The sequence below is a fragment of the Malania oleifera genome, chromosome 11 (genome assembly GCF_029873635.1).
Source record: "Malania oleifera isolate guangnan ecotype guangnan chromosome 11, ASM2987363v1, whole genome shotgun sequence".
NCBI lineage: Eukaryota > Viridiplantae > Streptophyta > Magnoliopsida > Santalales > Ximeniaceae > Malania > Malania oleifera.
In genome coordinates, this window is record NC_080427.1 from 19,486,106 (window position 1) to 19,511,268 (window position 25,163).

General features: G+C 37.1%; 1 protein-coding gene across 2 annotated transcripts in view; it reads left to right on the forward strand.

The window, feature by feature from the left end:
- LOC131168081 (uncharacterized) overlaps nucleotides 1-25,163 on the forward strand; it is a 116,478-nt gene that overhangs the window by 14,773 nt on the left and 76,542 nt on the right. For both annotated transcript variants that reach the window (XM_058127280.1, XM_058127279.1), the window contains one exon: nucleotides 23,374-23,441. In XM_058127280.1, the coding sequence (XP_057983263.1) occupies nucleotides 23,374-23,441 (68 nt within the window). The remainder of the gene's footprint in view (nucleotides 1-23,373; nucleotides 23,442-25,163) is intronic.

Sequence of the window (25,163 nt, forward strand, 5' to 3'; positions counted from 1 at the left end):
TTGATCAATTGAATTATATTTATGTTAATCACAATTAAAGAATAAGAAGGGTACTCTGCTTTACTTTTAGGTTTACAGTAACCGCGTTGGTGTCTTTTGCAAGTTATACAATAAAACATGCCTTATTCATCATTTCAGTGGGGAATCTGATTCTTTTTTGGATCAACACACATACATATTACATTATTGTCGATCTTATGTGCCGCATTTGATCATTATTTTAATGTGAACTAATTTTTTTAATATAAAAAGAAAGCAGAAGAGAGAATATGCAAAAAAGTGCATAAGAAATCCTCATTACAAGAGATGAGAACCAAAAAGAGGATATAGATAAAATATCAAACAAAACTGCAATTCAATCATGCTGAAGATAAGAAAAATATGATCTTTCAAAACAACCAGCTGCAAAAGCCCACAATGATGCCATATACTTAATGGGACTTAATACACTTCGAAATTTTTCTGACCCTTGTGTTTTATTGGTTCGCGAGGAGTGTGAAGGCCTAATATCCTATATATGTGACAGCAGTTTATTGTCCTTATGCAAGGTTTATTGTGGCATCTTCTTCACAAAATGAATGTAAAGAATTCAAATAGGACATATTATATCTAGGGCCTATACGTAGGATGTCATTTGTGATGTTATAAAAACTGGAAAATAATGGCTTAGATTCTCTTTTGACTTCATATTTTTTGTTGGAACTCAATTAAACTTCAATTTTTTTTCATCCTTGACGAGTTCCATGCTAATAAAATGAGTGTGAAAGGTTTTATTCTTAGAAGTAAAATTAAGTCATGTCACAAATCACTAAAATATTCCATATGTATAATAGTTACTAATTGAGCCTCTTCTAATCACTTTCCTATCTTAGTGGAATCTAGGAAAGTTCCTTGGGGCCCCACCCATTTTAGGTTTGAGAATTTGTGGTTAGAGCATTGCTTCTTTCAGATCTTGATTAGGGATTCTTGGAGTGAGGATGTGGAAAGGGGTTGGGAGGGGTATAGATTTATGAAGAAGTTGAAGAGGTTGAAAGAAAACCTTAAAGTGTGGAATAGGGAGGTGTTTGGAGATACTATGCTTAAAAAGTCTATTATTCTAGGAGATTTAGAAGAGTTAGAAAAGAAGGAGTGACCCTTTCAAGGGAAGAAGAGGCTAAATGGAAGAGCTAATCTTTAATGAAATGAGAAGTTGGAGGCTGAAGACGAAGTTTAAATGGGTTAGAGATGGTGACTGTAATTCTAATTTTTTTCATAGAATAGCCAATGGAAAAATAAGGAGGAATTTGATTAAGGAAATGGAGGTGGATAAGGGGGTTATTATCTTGGATTTTTAGTGTAATTACCATTGAGATCACTGATTTTTATTATAATTTGTATATTTAGGAGGATGAGAGTAGATCAATGGTGGAAGGCTTAGAGTGGACCCTTTGCCTGTTGATAGGATAGCCTATTTAAAGAGACCTTTTGAGCAAGAGGAAGTTAGGGCTATAGTTTTTGGGATGGAGAGGGATAAAGATCCTGGGCCGGATGGTTTTATTTTAGCTTTTTATCAAGGTTGTTGGGCAGTGGTGAAGAATGACCTGATGAAGGTTTTCAGTGAATTCTACTAGAATGGGGTTTTAAGTAAGAGTATTAATTCTACTTTTATCACTTTAGTGCCTAGCAAAAGTAGGTCCACCGAGATTTCTGATTATAGACCAATCAGTATTATTTTGAGTGTTTATAAAATAATTACCAACGTGCTAGCTAAGAGGTTAAGTGTGGTGCTTAATAAGACCATTTCTAAGGCCCATAGTGCATGTGTGGGGGGAAGACGGATGGTGGATCCAATCCTGATTGCGAATGAAACCATTGAGGATATTAGGAAGAGGAAGAAGAAGGGGCTTGTCTCTATGTTGGATTTGAAAAAGCTTATGATATAGTGAGTTGGAACTTTATGGTAAGAATTTTGTGAGGAAGGGGTTTGGAGAGAGATGATGTAGGTGGATGAAAGGTTGTATGTCTAATGTGAATTTTGTGAAGATAGTGAATGGCAAGCTTAAATCTTGGTTTAGTGCCGTGAGGAGGATTAGACAAGGGGATACTCTTTCTCCATGTTTGTTTGTGTTAGTCGCTAATGTTTTGAGTAGGATGATTGATAGGGCGGTGGATAGAGGTTTAGTGAAAAGGCCTAAAAGTGGGTTAGGGAGGAGGTCATGGTGTCATACCTTCAGCTGCGGATGATAGGATATTTTCTCGAGGATCATAAGCCTTCTTTCCTAAATATTTTGGGGCTTCTTCAAATTTTTGAAAGGGTTTCGGTGCTTAAGATTAATATGGGAAAGAGTGGTATTGCAGCTATTAACATGCTTGTAGAGTGTGTTAAGGAATTAGCCTTGGAAGTTGGGTTGGCCATTGTCCTATCTAGGGGTTCCTTTGGGGATAATACTAGATCATAGTTTTTGGGATCCAGTGGTGGAGATAGTATCCAAGCATTTAGATGGGTGGAAGGGTGCCCCTTTTTCTTTGGGAGAGAGGATTACCCTAATTCAAGCCTGACTTTCTAGCATTTTGTTGTATTTTCCTTCTATCTTTAAAATTCCAATGGAAGTTGCTAGTAAGATTGAGAGAATTATAAGAGATTTTCATTGGTCAGGTAGGGGTTTTCTAGGGTTTATTTGGTGTGTTGGGAGGTGGTTTGTAGGACTAAGAGAAAGGGTGATGTGGGTCTTGGAAATTTGGTATCTAAGAACACAACTCTTATAGCTTAATGGCTTTGGCAGTTCCTGCTTGAGGTTTCTTCACTGTGGTATAAAGTTATCAAAAGTAAACTTGGACTTGATGGGAATGGATGGGATGCTAAGATGGATTCTAGAACTTCTTCAGAAAGTCAGTGGAAAGCTATCTCCTAGATTTACCCTCTCTTTATTCCCCATGCAAAATTTGATTTTAGTAAGGGCTGTAATATTCGTTTTCGGAAAGACCTATGGATGGGGAATGTTGTTCTGTCCACCTCTTTTCCTAGCCTATTTCACTTGAGCAGAGAGCAAAATCATCCCATTTCTTCTTTTAGTGTAGACTCCAGCGGTCCTTTACCTTCTTGGGGTTTTCAATTCAAGAGAGCCTTGAATGATAGGGGAACTATTGAGTTATCTTCTTTGTTGGTTATGTTGAATAATTGTAGGGTATCTTTTGAAAATGATAGTCGATCTTGGTTGTTGGATTCTTTGGGTGTTTATTCTTATAAATCTTTCTGTGAATTCTTGGTTGGTACCAATTTCTCCTTTCCACTCCACAAGGTTATCTGGAAGGTCAAAATCCCCCTTAAAATAAAAGCATTTCTTTGGTTGGTTGTGCTTAATAGGATAAATACTAATGACTTGTTGCAGATGAGGAGACCATTAAAGGCTCTCTCTCTTGATATATGTATACGTTGTTTTGATTGTTCAGAATCTGTTTCACATCTTTCTTGCACTGCGATTTTGCATGGAAGGTTTGGAACAAGTTATTCAGTTACTTTAAAGAAAGCTGGGTTTGTCCAAGAACAGTGGAGGAATTCTTAGCAATATTTTTTGTGGGGTTTGGGAGGAAGAAAGAAGGAATTGCATTATGGAATTTTGCTTTATTTGCAGTGTTTTTGAGGCTTGTGAAAGGAATGTAACTTGCGTAAATTTTCAGGGAAAAAGTTACCATATTGGTTGGTGGGAAAAGGTTGTTTTTATGGCTTTTTTATGGTGTGTTGGCAATGGAAATTTCAAGGGGATATGCATTTTAGACGTTCAGTGCAATTGGCAGTCTCTTCTTAGGGCATGTTGATTTTATTTTGCTGCCTTTTACTTTTTGTGTTTTTTTCTTTTTTTTTTTGGTTTTCCTGGGGATTCCCTGATTTTATTGAGGAGGTGTCTTGTCTCCTGATTGTACATTCTTTCTTTATCTAATGAATTTTTTTTTTCCTATAAAAAACATTATCAATTGAGCCTGACTAATTCTTTTTTCACTGGATGAGGGTGACTGACCCATCTTTGGTGCCTCACACTCATTATAAAGCATGTATCTAGGAGGATGTTCCCCTTTGGATTAAAGCGGACAAGCCATATTGGGCATTTTCTTGTGATAGATTATGATAGGAATGAAGGGCAAAACCTAGAAGATAAGAGAAGCAAGAGAAGGGGATCGGGGAAGACAAAATAATTGATTAGTTTTTAGACAACAAAACAGTCTATTAATGATAACAAATAATTACAATGGAAGGAAGGTAAGAAATTCTCCAAAAGAGATGCAGTAAAGAATGCAAAAGAACAGGCTCAAAGATTACATCATAGCTGCCTTCCAATCCCTTTGGATATTGGACGGTGGGAGACCCCCCTAAAACCCTAATGCAATGTGCCCAAAAAGAAGCAAAAAAAATAACTTTCTTCCAGACGAAGTTCTCCCAGACCAAGTTTGGATAATTCTTCTCATATTTGAAGATTCTAGCATTCTTTTTGAGCCAAAGAAACTATAGAATTGTATATATTGCACAGTTCCGAAAGATCCTGCCTCTATCTTTCTTCCCAAAACCACAAAATTTCATCATCGGAAAATCATGAATAGTTTTTTGGGCCAGCCATTCCTCACCAAGACACAAAAACAAGTTATTCCACATATACCTCGCTATCTTGCTATGAAGGAAGATATGCCTTGTAGTCTCATTTTCCTCGCAGCAAAGCATGCAAATATCTAGACTTAACTTTGTATGATCTCCTAATATGTAATATATCATTGTATTGATCTTGTTCAGAATTAGAGTCCAAATGAAAGCCTGGATTTTAAGTGGAACCTTTGCTTTCCAAGCAGCTTTGTTTAAAGGGAAGGGGCTAGCATTTATGGATTTTGTAAGTTTAGAAAAGAAATACTTTGAAGAGAAAGAACCCAAAGCATCCCCAATCCAAAGCCTTGTATCTCCGTGTGAAGTTGGCAAGAAAGAACCCAACACACCCAGTAATTAGTAAGCACGTTAACTCATCAACCTTTCTTTCATTGAAACTTCTAAAATGGTGGAACTCCCAAGAAAAAGAGCCCCCCTCCCCCCCCCCCCCCCCCCCTCCAAAGAAATAAAAAGCTGAAATTGGTGCATTATGAACTGAAGAAAATCTAAACAAGCACAGCATCTATAGCTCCAACAAAGACTCACCAGCCTAAATATCCTCTCAGAAACAAATTTCCCCAATTCTTGCTTTGAAACGCGTGAGAGGAAAGACAAGACAAGCTATCTAGGAAACAAACTTCTAAGGGCTTGCAAGGTAACATTGCGGCTCTAGCTAGAATCTCGCTCATTCCTGTGCATTCCATATTTACTCTTAATTACTTGGTGCCATTGTGCACTGGGTACGGCCTTTTTTTTTACTTGCGGCTCTAGCCTTACCCACATTTTTGGAGAGGTCGTGCCTTGGTGCGATGGCAAGTGCCTCCACCTTGGTACGGGTGGTCTCGAGTTCGAGACTTGGGAGCGGCCTCTCCAAAAATTGGGGGTAAGGCTTGCCGACATCCACCTCTCCCAGGACCCACTCAAAGTGGGAGCTTTGTGCACTGGGTACGACCTTTTTTTAACTTGGCGCCATTGAGAATTAGATTCTAATGAAAACCTCCTAACTACTTCACAGTTGAGGAGATTTTCTTAGAAACCACATTACTAAACCTCATAACCCCCATATTTAGGCCTTTTAACTACTTCTCAAATAACTAGGTGGTCCCTCTTATTAACTTATTTTCCCCGATTGACCGTAAGAAATCTCTCTTAATCTTCTTTAACTTTCCAGCTACCTTAGAAGGTATTTTGAAAAAGATATAAATAAATAGGGTTATTAGCAAGGGAAACACTAATTAGAGTGATTTTGCCCGCTAACAAGAGACAGGTCCTCTTTTGCCCCTCTAATCCTTTTCCCACTCTCTTGATCATTGAATCCCAAAACACTTTTGACAAAGGATTACCTGTAAATGAAGGCCGAGGTATGACAAAGGCCATGCTAGAGACTCAAATTCCATACTACACAAATCGATACTTGTTAAGCAAAGTTAAAACGTTGCAAAATTTCATCGCATCATTCTCAATGAAAAAATGGTGCCATCCACAAACTAAAGATGAGACCCCTCCCTTCATATTGAAAAACTACTAATAACCCTCAACTTGAAATTATCCTACCCAAACCATAGACTACCGAGGTAAACAAAAAAGGGATAATGAATCCCATTGTCTTAACCCCCACAAGACATTGAACATCCTTTGGCTGACCATTAGCAATTAGAAACAATTTAGTTGAATTGAGGCATCCCCTTATGCACTTATGCCAAAGATTCTAAACCCTTTTTTTATAGCACTTTCTCAAAAAAATCCCAATTAACCATGTCATAGGCATTTTCAAAATCCAAGTTAAAGGCCACACCCTTCGTACCTCTCCTCCTCACTTCCACAACCACCTCATTGGCAAGTGGCAACCAAACCAACATCTAAAATTTGTTTGTCAATGAAAGCATATTGGGCCTAAAGACACCGTATCCCCTAGCTCCTTTTTAATCCTTCTCGAAAGAACTTCAATTAATACCTTAGAGATTCTAGTAATAGACTAATAGTCCTAAAATCCTTCCCTCTCTTGGACCTTTCCTTTTTCAATAAAAGATCAATGAAAGTATAATTAATGCTCTAGCACACCACTCTACTTTTGTGGAATTCCTTAAAAAAATTCATGACATGCTCTTTCAACACTTCCCCAACTATGTTGAGAGAAAGCCATTTTGAGGCCATCAGGGATTGGTGCTTTATCTTTGTCCATATTAAAATGCCGCCCTTCTAACTTCCTCCAAATTAAATGGCCTTTCCAACCAATTAGCTGCCTGTTCCCCAATAGGTTTCAAATCTACCCCCTCCACCATTAACCTATTATTTCACTCATCATTATAGCGCCCTTTTATAAAAGTTAGTGATCTCATCCTCGATTTGTTTATGATCTCTCACCACCCTCCTCGAAATGTAACTCCAACTCCTCAGTGAGACTTTTCCTCCTCCATTAGCCATCTTAGGAAAAAGCCTACAATTACAACTCCCTTTAACCTAAGTAACCCTTGATTTATGGCACCAACTTCTCTTTTCCCTCATCAAAAGCACCTCCAATTCATTGCTAAGGCAAACCTTTCTAACTCTATCTTCATCCCCTAATAAGCCACACTCCTCCAATCTATCCATACTATTGACATCCTTCAAAATGTTATTTTTCTTCTCCTTAATATCCCTAAACACTTCTTTATTCCAAACCTTTATCTTATTTTTGGCAAATTTCAATTCTCTCATCAAATTAAAAAACCATTCCACACCTGAACATAGCATTCCTTCTATGAAATTCCAATAATATCATGAATGGAAGGGTGCAAAAGCCACATACTCTCAAATTTAAAAGGGATTGGTCCCCACTAAATGGGACCACAATACATAAGAGTCAGGCTGTGATTAGATGTAGGCCTAACAAACACCCCTTGCACAATGTTTGGGAACAAATCTTCCCACACATTTGTAAAAAATAATCCATAGATGTGAGTCGAGGCTTGTCTGCCCCTAGATGCCACCCAAGTAAAACTACTATTATACAAGAAAACATCCCTAAGACTACAATCTCGAGTGAAAAAGTCGAATTTTATGATGCGACTGGTCACCCTCGATCCCCATGAATTTCTCCTTAGAGGTCGTAACAACATTGAAAACTGAAATCTCTCTTTGTCACCCAATAGGGATTGCAAAGCCCAAATAAACTAGCGAACTCTTCAAAAAACCTATTCCTTTGACCATGTTGTGTAGGGCTATAGATAAAGGTAAACCACCATTCCTTACAAATATCAAGTAGGACAGACAAAGAAAAAAAAAACCAAAGATACAGTCATTACAAATGGATAGCCTTGTATCCCATGCCACCATCTGACTACTTGAAGTGCTTGGAGAGGGGAGAGACGCCCACTCCTTGAATCTATAGTTCCCCAGACTTCTAAAGAAATAAGTGTCAATCTCACCAAATTTGACTCTTGTGAAAAATCAAATATCTGTGCTAACTCTATTTACCAGGTCTTTAACAGCCCTTATTTTATCTAACCCTCCTACAAAAACTGTTGGTTCTTAGTCTTAGCATAAAGAAGAAGTTTGGTACCCTAAAAGTATTGATCCAAGGATTTTCTGTGTTTGTAAAGTGGAAGCATTTTAACTATTTGGAAGCAATACAATTGCGGGAATTGAATCATGCTGGGGGGTTGACATGCTGGGGTGTCAATTAAAGGCACCTTTTTTGGAGAAACATGGTGTCACCCTATGCTCCCGTAGGTGTGCCAAATCTGGTCATCATCGGCTGGCCAGGTAATCGAGTTTCCATCCCAATCTCTATCTATCTTCTCTCTTTGATCCTTTCTCCAGTGATTTTGAGATCTAATCTGTGTGATTTTGTGATTGATTGATCTCATTAAGCAGTGTTTTTTGATTGACAGAGGCAGCAGCAGCATTTTTCTCCTGTTCTCCCTCTCTGCCAAATTCATTGATTGGCAGCGGCAGCAACAACAAAGATCCGTCTCAAGAAAGCATTTTTTTTTTTCCTGAATCAAACTGAGCTTTGTGGATTTTGGGATTATTTGAAGGGCAAAGGGATTTATAATTGTTTTTTATGCTCTTGCAACACTGAAAAGCTTGCATTCTAAACTCACGAATCTAACTTTATCATTTCAGTTCAACAGGGGTGAATTTTATGGGTGTTTTTTTTGGATGTCGAATAATTGAATCATCCATTAGTAGTAGAGGGCAGTATTGTTGATCTATCAGCAGCGAGGAGGAGGAACACCATTTGCAGAGATTTTCATTGGTGAAAATGAGAGGGAAGCCCTATGACAACATCGACTATGCTATCGATTTCTCATCAAGGGTTGACAATTCAATTTGATGGAAATAAATCCTCCATGGAATCAAGTCCAGATCAATGGATCTTACTCCGAAGGATTTACTTCTGATCTGGGGCTAGAGAAACTTGGAGAAGAGATTTTGTTATTATATGTGAGAAGAATCTAATTTGAAATTGTTTATTGAAAATGTCCCCGTCATCTATTTGGTGTTTCAGAGTTTATCTTCGATTTGGATTCAGTTGGGTATTTTGTACATTGGAGAAGATTTGCTCAATTTGAGTACTTAATGGTGATTAGACCAACTTGTGCCGGAAAATTTCTGAAATGGATATGATATCTTGGGGAAAAGGATGTTCAATTTTCGTTCCAAGGGGTCTGCAAGGGCAGAGATGGAGTATGTTTATGGAGGGCTTTGAAGGGATTAGGGCTGGAGAGGTTGAACATCTCAGATTCAAAGGATAACCAACCAAAAGGTCAAAAGGATGCATTGATTGGGTCAACTAATATGGGGAAGGAGAATAGAAAGACGCTCTGCTTTAATTTCTTTGGTTGCAACAAAATTGTGCTGTATTAGTATTGGTCTTTGCATCATAGTTCTTTTGGGATGACACTGTGGTGTGCTGTCATTTTCAATTTAGTGGTTGTGATTTGTTAAGAATTACATACATTCATGGAAATTGATTTTTCAAGTGCTGTGTTTGGGAAAGTCATGAATGGTAAAATTATTCTGGAGAAAATAATAAGAGCCAATAAGAGTGGGGGTGTGATTCATGACATGGTCTCTGGTATCACGATTAATATATCTCCTCTTGAGATCTTTTCATTTTCTTTTTTACAGTGCTGTGATTAATTTGGGATGTTTTCAATCAGGCCATTAAAGCAGATAGGCAATTATGCATAACAGTCATCATGGCTCTTTTCATCTTTTTTCTTGTTGCACCATGTTTTAGCAATCTTATGATGGGTTCAGGAGCAGCTGAGGTTGTTTTGGACAACTAAGTCAGAATATCCATGGGTTAAAAATCTCAGCACTGATGGGGCTTGATTCTATTGAGGTTTCTATCAAATCTTTTTCTCTCTGCTGAAAAGGGTCTTGATTCTCAACAGGTGGGAGAAGTTCAGTGCTGACAATTCTGGATGGAACAGAGGCATAAGGGTGGTGGAATTCCTATATAAGTGATGAGGGAGGCAGATTCTTGGGAACTCATGGGCCAAGGTAAAGAATGCTTCAAATTGGTAATCGGCGTGGAAATGCTTGGTGTATGAGGACTGTGGTTTGAATAATCTGGTTGGGGGGTGAGATTGGGATGGAGAGGAAGTCAATGTTTCTTTGATTGTTTCAGAGGCCAAAATATGTGGGTATTGTGGAAAAGTGGGATATCCAGTCTCAACAATGGAGGTTCTTAAATCAGCCTTGCTGGAATATTCAGAGTTCCAAATGGCCTTGCCAGAACTCTCAGGGATAGGGTTCAGGCATGCATTTAAATAATGAGGTTCAAGAAAGGAATTATTCTTGCCCCAATTCTAGGGGAGAATATTGGCCAAATTTTAATCGATTAAGGTCAATTTGAATGGGACTCTAATGGGTTGCGTTTTCTTGATAAATTGGGAGGACAGTTGGTTATGTTGGGTCATCATTGGGGGCTTTTAGCAAGGAATTGAATGTATCGAGTAGTGTTGACAAGGCAAGGTGATATCTTGAGCATGTTTAAAGTGGGCTGCAGGCTGTAAATGTTTTGGGCCTGGGGAATTTGGTTGACAAAGCCTATGATACATGCAACAAGGGTTTGCTGTCTCACATTTAGGTTATAAAATCTAAGCCCAAATGGGATATGCCCTCAGCTGGGATTCCAGGCAAGTTTAAGGGGGTAAGGCTCATGGAGACTGATTAGAATGCCGAAGGTAGTTGAGTGGATTAGAGAGCAAGGGGTATGGTTCTGGAGGGCCATGCGACTATGATATTGAAGAATTTAAACCTTTTGAGGATTGGCAGCAAATAATTTAGATCAATCTGGTGGAATTTCAAAGGAGGACAAGCGTCCAGTCCTTTGAGAGGCTGTGTCAATTCTGCTGAGGGGTTTCCATGTTATTATGCATCTCAGCTTGGTATATGAAGGGTTCCTGGAGGCAAGGGTAGCAGTGGAGGAGTTGATTGAGAATTGAACTAAGAAGGAATGCAGTGGTGATGAGCACAATGGGCCTAATTCTCTATCATCTGTTTTGTTTGGAAAGGAGGATGAGGGCTTTGATAGTTTGAGCGATTCACAGGGAGGGTTTAGTACTGGAACAGTTGATGGAATTAATGGTTACAATGATGAGCTTGAATCATGTGGAGTTATCAAGGTCAATGAGCCTTCCTGTTTTAGCTTAGCGGATTTGGGGAATCATTTTATATTTGAACAGCTGGGGAGGGTGACTCCGGATCTGGGGAGGTTGTCTGAGAATGTTCAGATTGGTGATCACCATTGGAAGATAGCTGCAGACTTCCCAAATGCTGCAGTCAAGCAAGGGACTCTATCATCCCATATAATGAATTTTGTCTTTTTTGATAAAGAATTGTATTGGAGAAAGAGAATGAATGGCAGATAAAGGAAAGATAAAAAGCAGATAAAGGAAAAATAGAAACAAGGAGAAGAAGATAGTCTCCCATTACAAAAGGAAAACAGCAAGAGGAAACAGAAAATAATTAGAAGACAAACTTAATGAACCAAGCCAAAGACTCCTGCTGTAAATCTTTGAGAGAGATGCTGAAAGAAGCCATTTGCAAAATATGAAAGTGATACAAGAAGCACCACTCTGCTCCAAACTAAATTAGAAGTTGCCATGCCTTTAAAGATGTTGGCATCCAACCAAATACACCAGATGATAACAGGACAGTGTACTGCTGCAAAGCTTCCCATCCCTCTTCTAACAAACCCCCTAAACACAGTAGTGCAGAAAATCTCCAAAGAACAGGGACAAACGCAGTTTTAACTAAAAATATAAAAGGAATTATTCCAATGAACCACATTGTGAAAGCAAATGTGGTCAACGGGGCCTCATTAAGCCCTCGCTTTTGAAGCTGGTCAGTAGTATTAATTTTCTGACGGATCACAGTACTAGTAGTTATCTTTGAAGGAAATTTAGCTTTTCAAATTAAAGATAAAGGGTGAAAGGAAAAACATTAGGATCATGATTCAAATGAGAAGAGAAAGACTTAAGAATATTCCTAGAAGAATCTAGACTGCAAACCCTAGCTACCAAAAAATGCTAATACCCTAGCGAACCATGTATCGGTATGAATGTTCCAAAACATTGTAAATTTTTGTTGCAGAATGCTAAATCTATTGATCCAAAGTTTCACGTGTAATAACTTTTTATTAGTTAAAAGCGGGGATTCATCACATATTAATTCTATTTCTATCATATGAACCTATTCCACAATAGAAAATCTCTTCTGCATTTAGAAACACCTTAACGTCCTTTCCAAAACATACAAGTGCCATTATACATTTTTTTTGCCAATATATCTATTTAAGTATACCCCTGACATTCCACATTTTAGAGCATGTATCATACTGCAATCCCATTCTTGTACGATGAACCAGAACGTTGCACATTCTAGGTAACATTGCTCCAAACTCTTTTGTCACTGGCCAACTGAACATGAAAAGAATCAAGCACATTAATCAAAAGAGCGAGCTTATTATTATTCTCTCTTTCACTAATTTTCCTCACATCATACAAATCCCTAGAATGCCCACCCCTTACAAAAGGAGGAAAGCCAAAATAAGAGTTTCATGAAGAGTAGATAATCAAAAAGGTTGAGGGTACTCAAGATCCAAAAGCTTCTCCCCTATACATTGATCCTTCCAAAAATGGATTCCCTCCCCATTACCAACTTTATACTGAACATTATGGAAGAAAAATTGATACATTTGAGAGACGAATTTTGGACAAGTAATATTAATTCCAACCTTAGCATGCCATCCATTTTGCAGTACACAATTATTATGCCAAAGGGAATTTGGTTATATGGGAAAACAACATAACCATTTTCCCACCAACGAACCATTTTCCCACCAACGAAATGCTAGACACCAAATTAACTAGGACCAAACCTTCCTTTCTTTTAGACTACTCATTGTCGTCCACCCTACAAGGTGATCTATATCTTGCTCATCTAATTTCCTACCACAAAAAAAAAATCCCTTGTCAACTTCTCTAGTCTTTAAGCCAGTATTATTGAAGTTCTAAAAAGGGACAACCAATACGAGAAGAGTAATACAACCTCCTAAAGTGAAGGAAGCTCCTTCCACCCATCCAAGCAACTCTCTCACAGATTGGGCCCCAAAGAGAGTTTATAGTAGGATTCCACTTGGGTGGCACCTAAAGAGGTAATAGGTTTGCTCACCTAGCAAAAGAACTTAAATCAATACCTATTCCCAAAATACCACTCTTAGAGAAGTTTTTTCTTAACCCTGACATTTTTTCAAATAGATGCAAAATGGTTAGCATATTAGAGAAACTACAATATCCTTTGAAAGAAAGAGAATGGTGTCATGTGTTGCTAAAGTTAGTGCTTTTCACTAAACCACTGTCAACACCTCTATCAACCATCCTACTCAATTCATCCTACACTGCATAATGCTGTAAGCTTTGGTAGTATCTTGGGTCTCCTTATTTGACTTATGTAAAGGAGTATCAAGGTCTTCTAAGCTCTTTAAAGGTATCCTTCCCATTCTTGGTATTTAGTCTATTTCATGAATATGCCTCTGTATCAAAGAGAGGGAGCAAATGAGGGAGAAGTTATTTCCATTGATCCTTTTGGGGGTGAGAGAGAGAGAGAGGGCATGGGTATTAGATTGGCAAGTTCTTTAAGGGAGGAAATTTGAATTTTTGTTTCTCCTAAGTCTTATGTTCTTGGGCAATCTCCTTGAGCCTGGTTTGACAAGTTTAGTGTGGTGGTCTCCACATTTGGCTTTGTTCAATGCTACTCTGATTATTCAGTCTTTGTTCATAAAAAGGAGACATGAGTGGTACTTCTTGTAGTTTATGTTGATATCATTAATATTGGCAGTGACCAAAGCGGGATTGCAGATGTTAAGCAATGGCTTAAAGCTAAATTTCAAATTAAGGACTTGGGTATTTTGCCTTACTTTCTTGGAATTGAAATTGTACGGTGTAGGAAGGGGTTGAATCTATCTTTGCAAAAATATAGCTTGGATTTGCTAAGAGAGACTGGTTTGTTGGGAGCTAATCCAATCGATACTCCTATGGTTCCTAACATGAAGTTGTCTAGACTTTTGAAGACAAATGTCAAAATTGGTAGTTGGTTGGCAAGTTAATCTACTTGCCTGTCACTAGACCTAACATATCTTTTGTGGTGGGGGTGGTGAGTTAGTTTATAGAAAATCCCAACAACTACATTAAGATGCTGTTTGTAGGATTTTGCGGTATCTTCAAGGATCTTCCAGAAAAGGGTTGATATATAAATGTAATAATTGTTAGATCGTGGGATACTTTGATGCAAATTGAGCTGACTCTATTGATGATCAAAGGTCTACTGCTGGATATTGTATGTTTGTGGGAGGTAATCTTGTACTCGGTGTAGGAAGAAACAAATTACTGTAGCAAGATCTAGTGCTGAAGCATAATATCAAGTTGTGGCTCATACTATGTGTGAGCTTATGTGACTCAAATCTCTTATAAGAGAGATGGAATTCTTCGTAACGAAGCCGACAGATATGTTTTGTGATAATCAAGCTGCCATTTATATCTCTAGCAATCCAGTATTTCATAAGAGGACAAAGCACATTGAAGTTTACTGTCATTTTGTGAGGGATGCTGTGTTGAAGAAGGTAGTGAGGACTGTTTGTGAAATATGTGGATTAGTTATGTGATGTTTTCACAAAGCCTTTATTTAAGCCCGCCTTATCTAATGGTTGTAACAAGCTGGGGTTAGGTGATATTTATAAACTCCCAGCTTGAGGGGAAGTGTTAGAAGAAAATGTTATTTTAGTAATTAGGTTGTGTGAGTGGGGGTAATTTTGTCCTTCAAGTTTTTTATTTTTTTATTATTAAAATGTAAGTGGCCGGACCTGGAGCTTTACGTAAGGCTCCAAGCTCCAGCAGAACTGCTGAGTGTCTCTTTCTTTCCCTCTTCTTCTCATCATCTCTAACCCTAGGTGCTGTATTCTATTCTTTGATTCTTTGATTTATACAACAGTTCTAGTTGATGCTGGAGGATGTTTTATCCTCCATGTATTGTATTGTATGTTGGTCTCTTTTTATTAAATGAAAATTTTCTTATCTAGAAAAAAATCATGAAGAATTTGGGGACAGGTCAGATTCATCTGATTTATTAGGTTATATTTCTTACGTGTCTCTATGTTCAAAGGCATAAAAGATATTGTTATCTTTGGAGATGAGGGGTTGGGTAAAGAAAATCAGGTGAATAATAATAATAATTATAAACAGGATGATATTTTGTCTTCCATGCATCTCCTGTGAAGGAAGTTAGTAGAAAGGATGCAGAAACTAAATAATGGAGAAGATGGGATTATGGAGGCAACAAAGTTTGGCTGGATGGTTGTAAGAGTGAGGCAACAAAATGTCAGTGTGAATTAGCTAATTTAGAGCATTTAATCAATTATGATCAATGGATGTAGATGTGGTTTGGCTTGAACTCGAACTTGAAGGGTTTGGCTTGAACTTCAAGAGTTTCTTAATTATTATTTCAATGGATGTGGATATGGTTACCTATACTGAAATTACTCATGGAAAATGCTATGCAAGTTTACCCAGACTCTTCTCTGTGCATTCTAGATATTACTATATTAGATAGAGAAAATCAATATTTGTTTACTTTTCATGATCAGCTAAGATTTGGCAAATATGGTGTTCAGGAAAGGACATTATTTTTAGAAGAGATAAATGCTACAAAGCATATGGTAGAGAGCCAAATAATGCATAGAGATTATTATCAAAATGAATTGTTAATGTACAAATTCTGAATACAGTTATAGGAAAATGTACTTAGAATACATCCAATGAATATTCCAAAGCCAGGATGGTTTACATTAAGTTTTGATGGCTTGGTTGGACAATAAGATATTTCAGGGGAAGTATTGCTCTTTAGAATGGCCTGTTGGTGGCCAAATAATCTGTATAAAAAAACTGCTGGTTGAATGAGAAATGTTTTTTGTCAAATAAATGTATGATATTGAAGCGCAGCAAAGGAGTTTCAACGCAGGTGCAAATGAGCCGGAACAGCTGTGTGGAAGTTACAGGTGAAAAAAAAAAAAAAAACGCAGTAATGAAAAAGGATTTGGTGTAAGCATCCCAGAACTCCAAAAAAGAGTGAAAGTTTTGATTTCTTTTGTGAATAGAAAGCTCTTTCTCTTTGGAGGCATTTCTATTTCTTTCCCGCTACGTGCAAAAAGAAAAAAAGCAGTGAAACTAAATCCCACACCTTCTCTAGCACCCTGCTCAGAAGTCTTCATCTTCCATTAGGGGGATTGTAGTGCTTGACCCAAGCTACCTACTCCAAACCATTGCCAGATCTGACTCATGATTCCCTTGCCTGACAACGATGAAGCGGCAACTGCTGTAGGCTTTCTTCATCTTTTTTGCTCAAAATGCACTAGACATCAAGTGGCAATGATTACTCTTTTCCCAAGTTTATCCCTGTACGGATAGCCTACCGAGGCACTTCCCAGGAAAAAGAAATGCAATTTTTTTGTGGCTCCTGCTTCTCAGAAGGTCATCAAAGGAGGCACAAAGATTAATTATTGAAGACATTTCATGCCCTGAAGAAATCCCTTTTGAGAATTTTGAATAGTTTTCAACATTATTATAATTTGATGATAAGGGGTAACGCTAAAGTTGAACTTAAGCATTTATATTGCAAAGGATACAAAGCGGCAGATAAATTGGCAAACCTAGGACAGGTGAGAAATTCTCTGGAACTACTTAATTAACAGGTTGTTACTCAAATTTTTTTTTATTTGCTTTCCACCCCTTTCATTACTTAACTAACAAAAAAAGTTTAAAGACAAAAATAAGCACTAGAAAATTCTATCATCTCTCTCCCACAGGATTCCTTCTTCTCTTCTTCTCCTTTCATCTTCTTCTTTCTTCTTCTTCCTTATTCTTCTTCCTGTCTCGCCTCTGTTCTGTCCTACCTCTAATTCTGTCTCTCTTCTTCTGTCCTGCTGGTGCTTCTTCTTCTTCTTCTTCTAATTTTCTACCCTAATTCTCTCAATTCTCTCTCTATTGCTAAATTCTAATTTTTGTCCTACATCAAATTGGCATCATAGGTTAAGCTTTATTGCAGGATGCATTTGCTCTAGCAGTTGAAGTGCCAGTATTTGTTTTGCTGTCAATCAAGATTTGATTTTGAGGAGTTTTGCTGCTGATCAAGAGCCAGTATTTGTTCATCTAAGCTCTTTATCCTCCCAGCCATCTTCACACACATGTTCCTTGAAGCCTGCAGCTCATCTTTACTACTGGTCAAAGCTTCTTTCAGCATCCTTGTTTCTTCTTCTGTTGCTGATAAATATGCAGTGAACAATTCATTCTTCGTACAATAATTCTAAAATTTTTTAGTAGAAAATTCTGGCAAGGGAAACAAATTTGTTTCAGTGCAGTGGCAGTGCGTCATTTGGACCTTGCCCCCTGTGCCGTTGTTCATTCCATTCTTTGAGCGTCATCTGAGCCCATCTCCAGAATCCATACATGCGTAATCTCGGTCTTGAGTTCTTCAAGGCATCCAAGATCAGCTGACTAAATCACAGATTGAAGGCCCACAATCTTCCGATGTTAGAAAGATTAAATCAGACCCATCTTGCTGATAATTTTTGATGGTGATTTCCAGTTTCGTGATTTTGATTGACGCTTCATCTGATGTTCTTGTACAGGTTTTCATTTAGGTTTGGTCATCACTCACTGTAGTAACAAAGAAATTTGACATCTTGGCCTTTGCCCTCCGCCTTCCGCTCTTCCCTCTCACCGTCATCGTGGTGTTCCTCACAATGGTTTCTTGTACGAGCTTTTTCATCATCTTGCGGAGCTTCTCTCTCTTTTCTCATCTTTTTTTGTCATCTGGCTTGTCTAATATGAAATCTTGAGTTATATGCACACTCCCACTTCTTGAATTTTATTTTCTTGGAAGTGAAGAAATCAAATCCTCAAAATTTTTTGCGCTTTTGTATTTTCATCTCTCTAGAAATGCTGAATTCAGAGTTCTTCCAAAGAATTGGGTCAATGGAATTTCGATTGAAAATGCACAAGATTGCACATTCTATCTTATGATTGTGCCAGAAAAGAACATCTAGCTTGATCAAGGTGGTTGTGTGAGGGGGCGTGAGTCCAGTGAGAGGTTATGTCGACGCCATTCACTACTTAACTCCATTGCAAATCTTGAAGTTGAATATTGAATTTGGATTGAAGAATTCTTGCAATCCCTCATTGTTTCAATATTCTTTGATTGATTTTTCTTTAGCAGCATCAAATATTTGGTGCCAAAGGGTACTTACGATAGCATTTTCAGTCAATTAGTTGTCATTGCCCTTTAATTTCAGCCACCGATGAGATCTTATCCTCTCTTGTTATTTCATTTTTTAGTATTATTAATATTTTTTTTTCCAATAGTTGATTAGTAAAGTAGATTTTGTGTTTATGATTTGTAGACTTAACATATGCATTTTTGTGTTTTCCATTTGGAAATCTCGCAGTACAAAATTTTTCAAAAAGTACTATGGCACGGTTTTTTGAATTTAGGCTAGCTTGGATTCACACATTAAAATTGTATGCTTTAGATTTTTAAATGCATTGTGTTTTTTGTGTGGTTTCCACTAGTTGTAGGGTGTGTTTTTGAAAATTGTCTATGTTAAATAAGTTTGCATTAAAAAAAAAAATACTAAAACTTGTGTTTCACCCATGTAACACAAATTATCTTTGTACATATAGTTGGTCCCAAGCTCGGAGAAAGGAACAGAGTTGTGTTAGGTAGTTGAAAGCCATCATAAAACTTCATTAGGTCTTTATGTTAGGAATTCTTACCAAATCCACCTAGGTCAAGGGAATAGATTGAGTTAGTCAGAAAGTAGAGGGCTAAGAAGTTAGCTCAAGAAACTAAGATTAGATTAGCAACTTGGAATATAGGGACTCTTATGGGCAAAAGTATGGAAATAGTAGAAATTATGTTTACAAGGAAAATTAACTTAATTTGCCTTCAAGAGACGCAATGGGTAGGGGAGAAAGCTCGAGAAATTGAAAAATTAGGATTAAAACTTTGGTGCACTAGAAAACAGAAACATAAAAATGGAGTGGGAATTATCGTAGACAAAGACCTAAAAGATAATGTAATAGATGTAAACAGAATACGGAATAAGATCATTAAATTCGGATAGCTCTAGGCTTGGAGATAGTGAATGTCATTAGTGCGTATACTACTCCTTAAATAGGCTTAGCGGAAAATCTTAAAAAATAATTTTACGAAGATTTGGATAGTATTTTACAAGGGATACTAATGTTTGAAAAGACATTCGTAGGAGCTAATTTGAATAGACACTTTAAAAAGGATAATGTAGGCTTTGAGAGGATACATGGAGGCCATGGATATGGAGATAAAAATGAGGCTGGTGAAACAATGTTGGATTTCGCCATGTCTTAAGATTTGGTTATATTGAATACTTGCTTTATAATAAGAGAAGAACACTAAATAACTTTCAAGAGTGGGCATCATAGAAGCCAAATAGATTTCTTCTTAACTAGGAATGCGGATCATCTATCTTGTAAGGACTGTAAAGTTATCCTTGGTGAAAGTTTGGCTACACAATATAGAGTCTTAGTATTAGATATACATATTAAAAAATGGAAGAGAAAGAGTAACATACATCAACACAAGAGGACTAGATGGTGGAGCTTAAAGGGAGATGATATAGTAAAATTCAAAGATAAAATTATCAAAGAGTGTGATTGGAATGTAGGGAGTGAGGTAGATGCAAATACTGTTTGGAATAAAATAGCTAAATCTTTCGAAAGGATAGCATAAGAGATTTAGGTGAGTCCAAAGTAAGATACTCGGGTAGTGAAGAAAGATGGCGGTGGGATCAAGAAATCCAAAAGCCGTTAAGATAAAAAGAAATTGGTATAAAATATGGCAAAGTTGTAGAATATGGAAAATCTTGAAAAGTATAAAGAGGCAAGAAAAAATAAAAAAGACTATTAGTGAAGCTAAACATAGAGCTTATGATACTTTATATACTAGATGGATACAAAACAAGGAGAAAGAAATATTTAAAAACTTGCTAGAGCTAAAGAAAGGAAATGCAAAGATTTAGGTGATGTAAAATGTATAAAGGATGAGAATGATAGTGTCTTAACTAGAGAAGAAGACATAAAAGAGAGGTGGAGAAGATACTATGATATTTTGGTTGATGAAAACCAAAATGAAAGATTGAACTTAACTGACAAATGAGGAGAAAACTAAAAATAGGAGATTTATTTGCAAAATTAGAGTCCTTGAAGTTAAGATGACTTTAAAAAGATTAAAATTGGGAAATCTATAGGATCAAATAACATACCAATTGAAGTTTGGAAATGTGTAGGGGATAAAGGAAATATTTGGTTAATTAATATTTTCAACATTATTATAATAACCAAGAAAATGCTAGAAGAATGGAGGAAAAACACGTTAATGCCTTGCGATACTCAAAATTGTAATAACTATCAAGGAATTAATATTATGAGTCATATTATGGGAAAGGGTAATTGAACAAAAAAGAAGACTAGAAATGAGGATTTTAGAGAATCAATTTGGTTTTATGCTTAGGAGATCAACAACAAAAGCTATTTATCTTTTAAGAAGATTAATGGAAAAGTTTAGGGAAAAGAAGAGGGACTTTATATGATTTTTATTGACCTAGAAGAAAGCATATGATAGAGTATCTAAGGAAGTTCTTTGGTGGGTCTTAGAAAAGAGGGGGTTTGCAGTTGATATATTGAGGTCATTAAGGATATGTATGATAGAGTAGTCACTAGCGTTAGTCTTAGGACCCTGTGAGCAATAAACAAGCACCAGAAAATTGAGAGACACCAGAAATTTACGTGGTTCGGTCTAGATCGACCTACGTCCACGGAGCACACCACAATCCACTATACAACCGGAAACAATACAATCTCTCAGACGCAACTCTCTCTCTCTTCTCTCTTCCTCACTCCTCTACACTCTCTCCTCTTCTCTGTACATCAACTCTCAACATCTCTTCTTTATTTATAGATAGCTGGAGTAAATTACAATAAATAAAATTGAGGAAGAGAGAAGAGAGAGGGAGAGCTGTGTCTGACAGATTGTATTGTTTCCGGTTGTATAGTGGATTGTGGTGTGCTCCGTGGACGTAGGTCAATCTAGACCGAACCACTTAAATTTCTGGTGTCTCTCAATTTTATGGTGCTTGCTTATTGCTCACAAGGTCCTAACAAGTGGTATCAAAGACGATGGTTCGTAACTCAGGGTGAGCGACATCATAAAAAGTTGAGACGTGAAGCTAATTCTCTTGACGTGCTAACAGTTGGAGGATCAAGTGTGTGACTGAGGCCAATAAGGATCATGTAGGCCTAGAATGGATCCGAATAGGGTCAAGACGTGGGTGGTAGGATTGGTTCGGAGGCACGTGGAATGCAATCCGAGGCACGTAAGGCACCAGTGGTAAGGCCCACTTGAGCAACTGTTGGGGAATTGGGCTTACTCCCATAAGGGAGATGATTTCCGTTCAAGGGGGAGCGGTTGGAACTCACAAGTGAGGGGGAGATTGTTGAGAATTCCACTTGTGAGCTTGTCCCACATTGGAAAATTAGAGTGGATGATGGGTGCTTATATACATGGTTGGGCCCAAGACCCAATAGGCTTAAGCTTTTGGGTCAAGTTGGTATTCACCCATGTGTATCAAGCCCATCCATGGGCTCCTTTGGTCCTAACAGTTACAACTGTAGGAGGGGAATCTAGAGGTTTTCCAATCATAATAGGTGTACATCAAGGTTCTACTTTAAGTCCTTATCTTTTTACTTTAGTGATTGATGAACTCACTAGGAATATCCAAAACGAGATTCCTTGGCGTATGTTGTTTGCAGATGATATTGTGTTGATTGATGAAAGTAGGAACACAGTGGAATCTAAGTTATAACTTTGGATAACCACATTAGAGCCTAAAGGTTTAAGGATAAGTAGGAATATGATAGAATATATGAAATGTAATTTTAGTAGTGTAGGGAGTATTGGAGAAGATTATACTTGATAATCAAGAAATTATTAGCACTAATAGATTCCAATATCTTGGTTCTATTATGCAAGCAGAAGGGTTGATTGAAGAAGATGTTATACATAGAATTAAACCAGGTTGGGTAAAATGGAGGAGTGCGTCATGCATGTTGTGTGATCGTAGAATGCCTTTAAAATTAAAAGGAAAGTTTTATAAGATGATTATAAGGCCGACTATGTTTTATGGTTCAAAATGTAGAGCAGCTAAAAAATTTGTACAAAAAATGATAGTTGCCGAAATGCGAATGTTAAGGTGGATAAGTGGTATAACATTAAAACATAAACTAAGGAATGAGCATATACGCAATAATTTAGGCATAACACTGGTTGAAGACAAGATGAGGGAAGGGTGACTTAGATGGTTTGGATATTAGAAAAGTAGGCCTAGTAGAGCACCTATGAGGAGTGAGTTAGTTATTTTCTTTTGGCATGAAAAGGAGTGGGGGCGGGCCTAAAATAACTTGAAATAAGGTAGTGAGGAAGGATTTAATAGCCGTTAATCTAGTAGAGGAAAACGCTCTTGATTGGGTGAATTGAAGAAAAAGAATTCATATAGCCAACCCCACCTAGTGGGACTTAAGGCTTGTTGTCATTGTTGTTAGGACATGTGAGAAACTTCCAAGTATACTAGTGATGATTCTTTTAAAAGACTTCATAGGAGTGTGGTCCCTAGGAAGCATAATACCTCCTTCGATTTGTTTTGTCTTTGCTGAGAAAAAAAAAAAGTTGCTCAAACTGTGAAATGAAATGGAGCATATGCAGTTTGCACCATCATGTAAGGTGCTGATCTACAAATAAACTAGTGATAGCCAATAATTGGTGTACGCTATCCACGGTAGAAAATATCTATTGCAATCCTTGTGGTTCTTTATTCTGTTTATAAGCTATAATATTTTGAAATTTGACAGAAAATATGATCATATATCTCATGTTTCATAAAATCTACCATATGTTATAAATATATTTAAAGCATAAACTATGGTTGCATGGAGGCATGGATAAATTAATACCATTATTTTCATTTTAGTCATTCATCTTTTATATGATATGAGAAAAATCTAATATGAAGATTATGTGATTAAGATATGACACTTGGGCTCCAGTTGATGACATTGTTCTTATTTCATGTTGTGTAACTTTGTCATATGCTGTTAATTTTCTGAATTATTTGATCATTCCTATTGTAGGTTGGGCTCCAGTTGATCTTGGGCCTAATTCAATGGATGAAATAGAATCCTTGCTTTTAAAATGTAAGGTAAGATGTGATGTTTTTCATGTATTAGAATATGACATAATAATAGTTTGTTAGTTAATCTGAATCACATTATTAATTTAGAAATTACTCAACTATGTTTTTTTTTTTTGATAGCAAAACAAAATTTCATTAGTAGGGAAAAAATTTTCAAAGAGGAAGAATAAGAAATCTCCCAAAAGAATCTGGAACAAACCAGAAAGAAAATAAAACAACAAAAATCAAAATTCAAGCCAACCACTTCTTCCAATTTCTATTTAAATCCTGGAAGCTAGCTTCCCTGAAAATTCCAGACCCAACACACTATAAAGAACTCAAACACTGAATCTTTTCCCACACCAAAGGTGAATTCAGCTTCTTTCCAGAAAGAAAATCTGCTTGTTGCGTTCCAACCATAAATCTCATTAAACTGCACACTTGCTACACTTCCATAGAGCTGCCTATCCTTCCTTCTTCCAAGAAGTGACTAACAAGTCCTCCACGAGCTGGGCATACCTAACTCTATTCCATAATACTGAACAATTTATTCCAAATCCTCCATGCAAAATCACAATGCAAAAAGAGATGGGGGCTGCCTATAACAGAGCATGCAAACATCTGGAGAGAGAGCCTTCAAAGGTCTCCTAATCTGCAGCGAGTTATTGGTATTAATTTTTTCAAGCACAACCAACCAAGTTACCGCTTTAATTTTTTAGAGAACTTTGATCTTCCAAATAACCGGAAAAATTGGAAAGGGGGAGTTTGACTAGGTCAAAAATTCAAAGAATGATTTACGAGAAAACACCTTGAATGATACAGACACCAAGAATGAACATCCCTACCCAAGGATAATTTGTGGTTGTTCAATATGGACAACAAGGAACACAACTCCATCATCTCCCTCTCATTTAGAGATCTCCTGAATTGAAGATTCCAAGAGACCGGAATGCTACTGACATTGTCCACAAAAAAAGAAATACTTACGTTTGGCTCAGAGCTCAGTCTGAAAAGACGTGGAAAAGAATTAAAAAAAGAAATGTTCCTGACAATATGCTCTTTGTTGCTTTAAGGTAAGGATTGCTGTTTGTTATAAAAATTATTACAATCCTTACTTATATTGAGCAAACGGGTACAAACGGCATAATTTTTACAATGTTAATATTTGGAGGACTGACAGTTTGCTGAATATAGGTTAAGGATTGTAATAATTATACTGTTTGTTGCATAAAGATTATTTAAATAAAAAATTGCCCCTCTTCGTTTCTTAGTTATCTTACATACAATATGCTGGTTATATCGTTTCGTAACATCAATATTGTCGTGCTGAACTTAGCTCCAGAGGTTTTTCTAATGCTTAACAGTGATCTCTTGGTCGTGCAATGAATGGTGACTATATGCTCCCCTTCGTAAGGATTAAATTAAATCTAGTCGTCTTTTCCATTATGCCATAGTGCCATACTAGATCATGTCATTAGAAATGGAACCTCAGTAGGTAGTTTTCTTTTCTTTTCCTCCTCCTTATAGGAAAGAAGCCTATGGCTTCATGCATTCTGTGTCTGCTACATATTGAATATTTTTTTCCTTGCACTAAAGCAATAAAATGTAGTTCAGTTGGACAAGAAACTAGTGGAAATATAGCCCTAAATTGGAGAAGAATAAAACTTAAGAAAAGAACATTTGAAGGCTTGGGGTGGTGGGTTTGGAATGGCAAGGGATAATAGATATTGAAATTTGAATGGAGTCGCC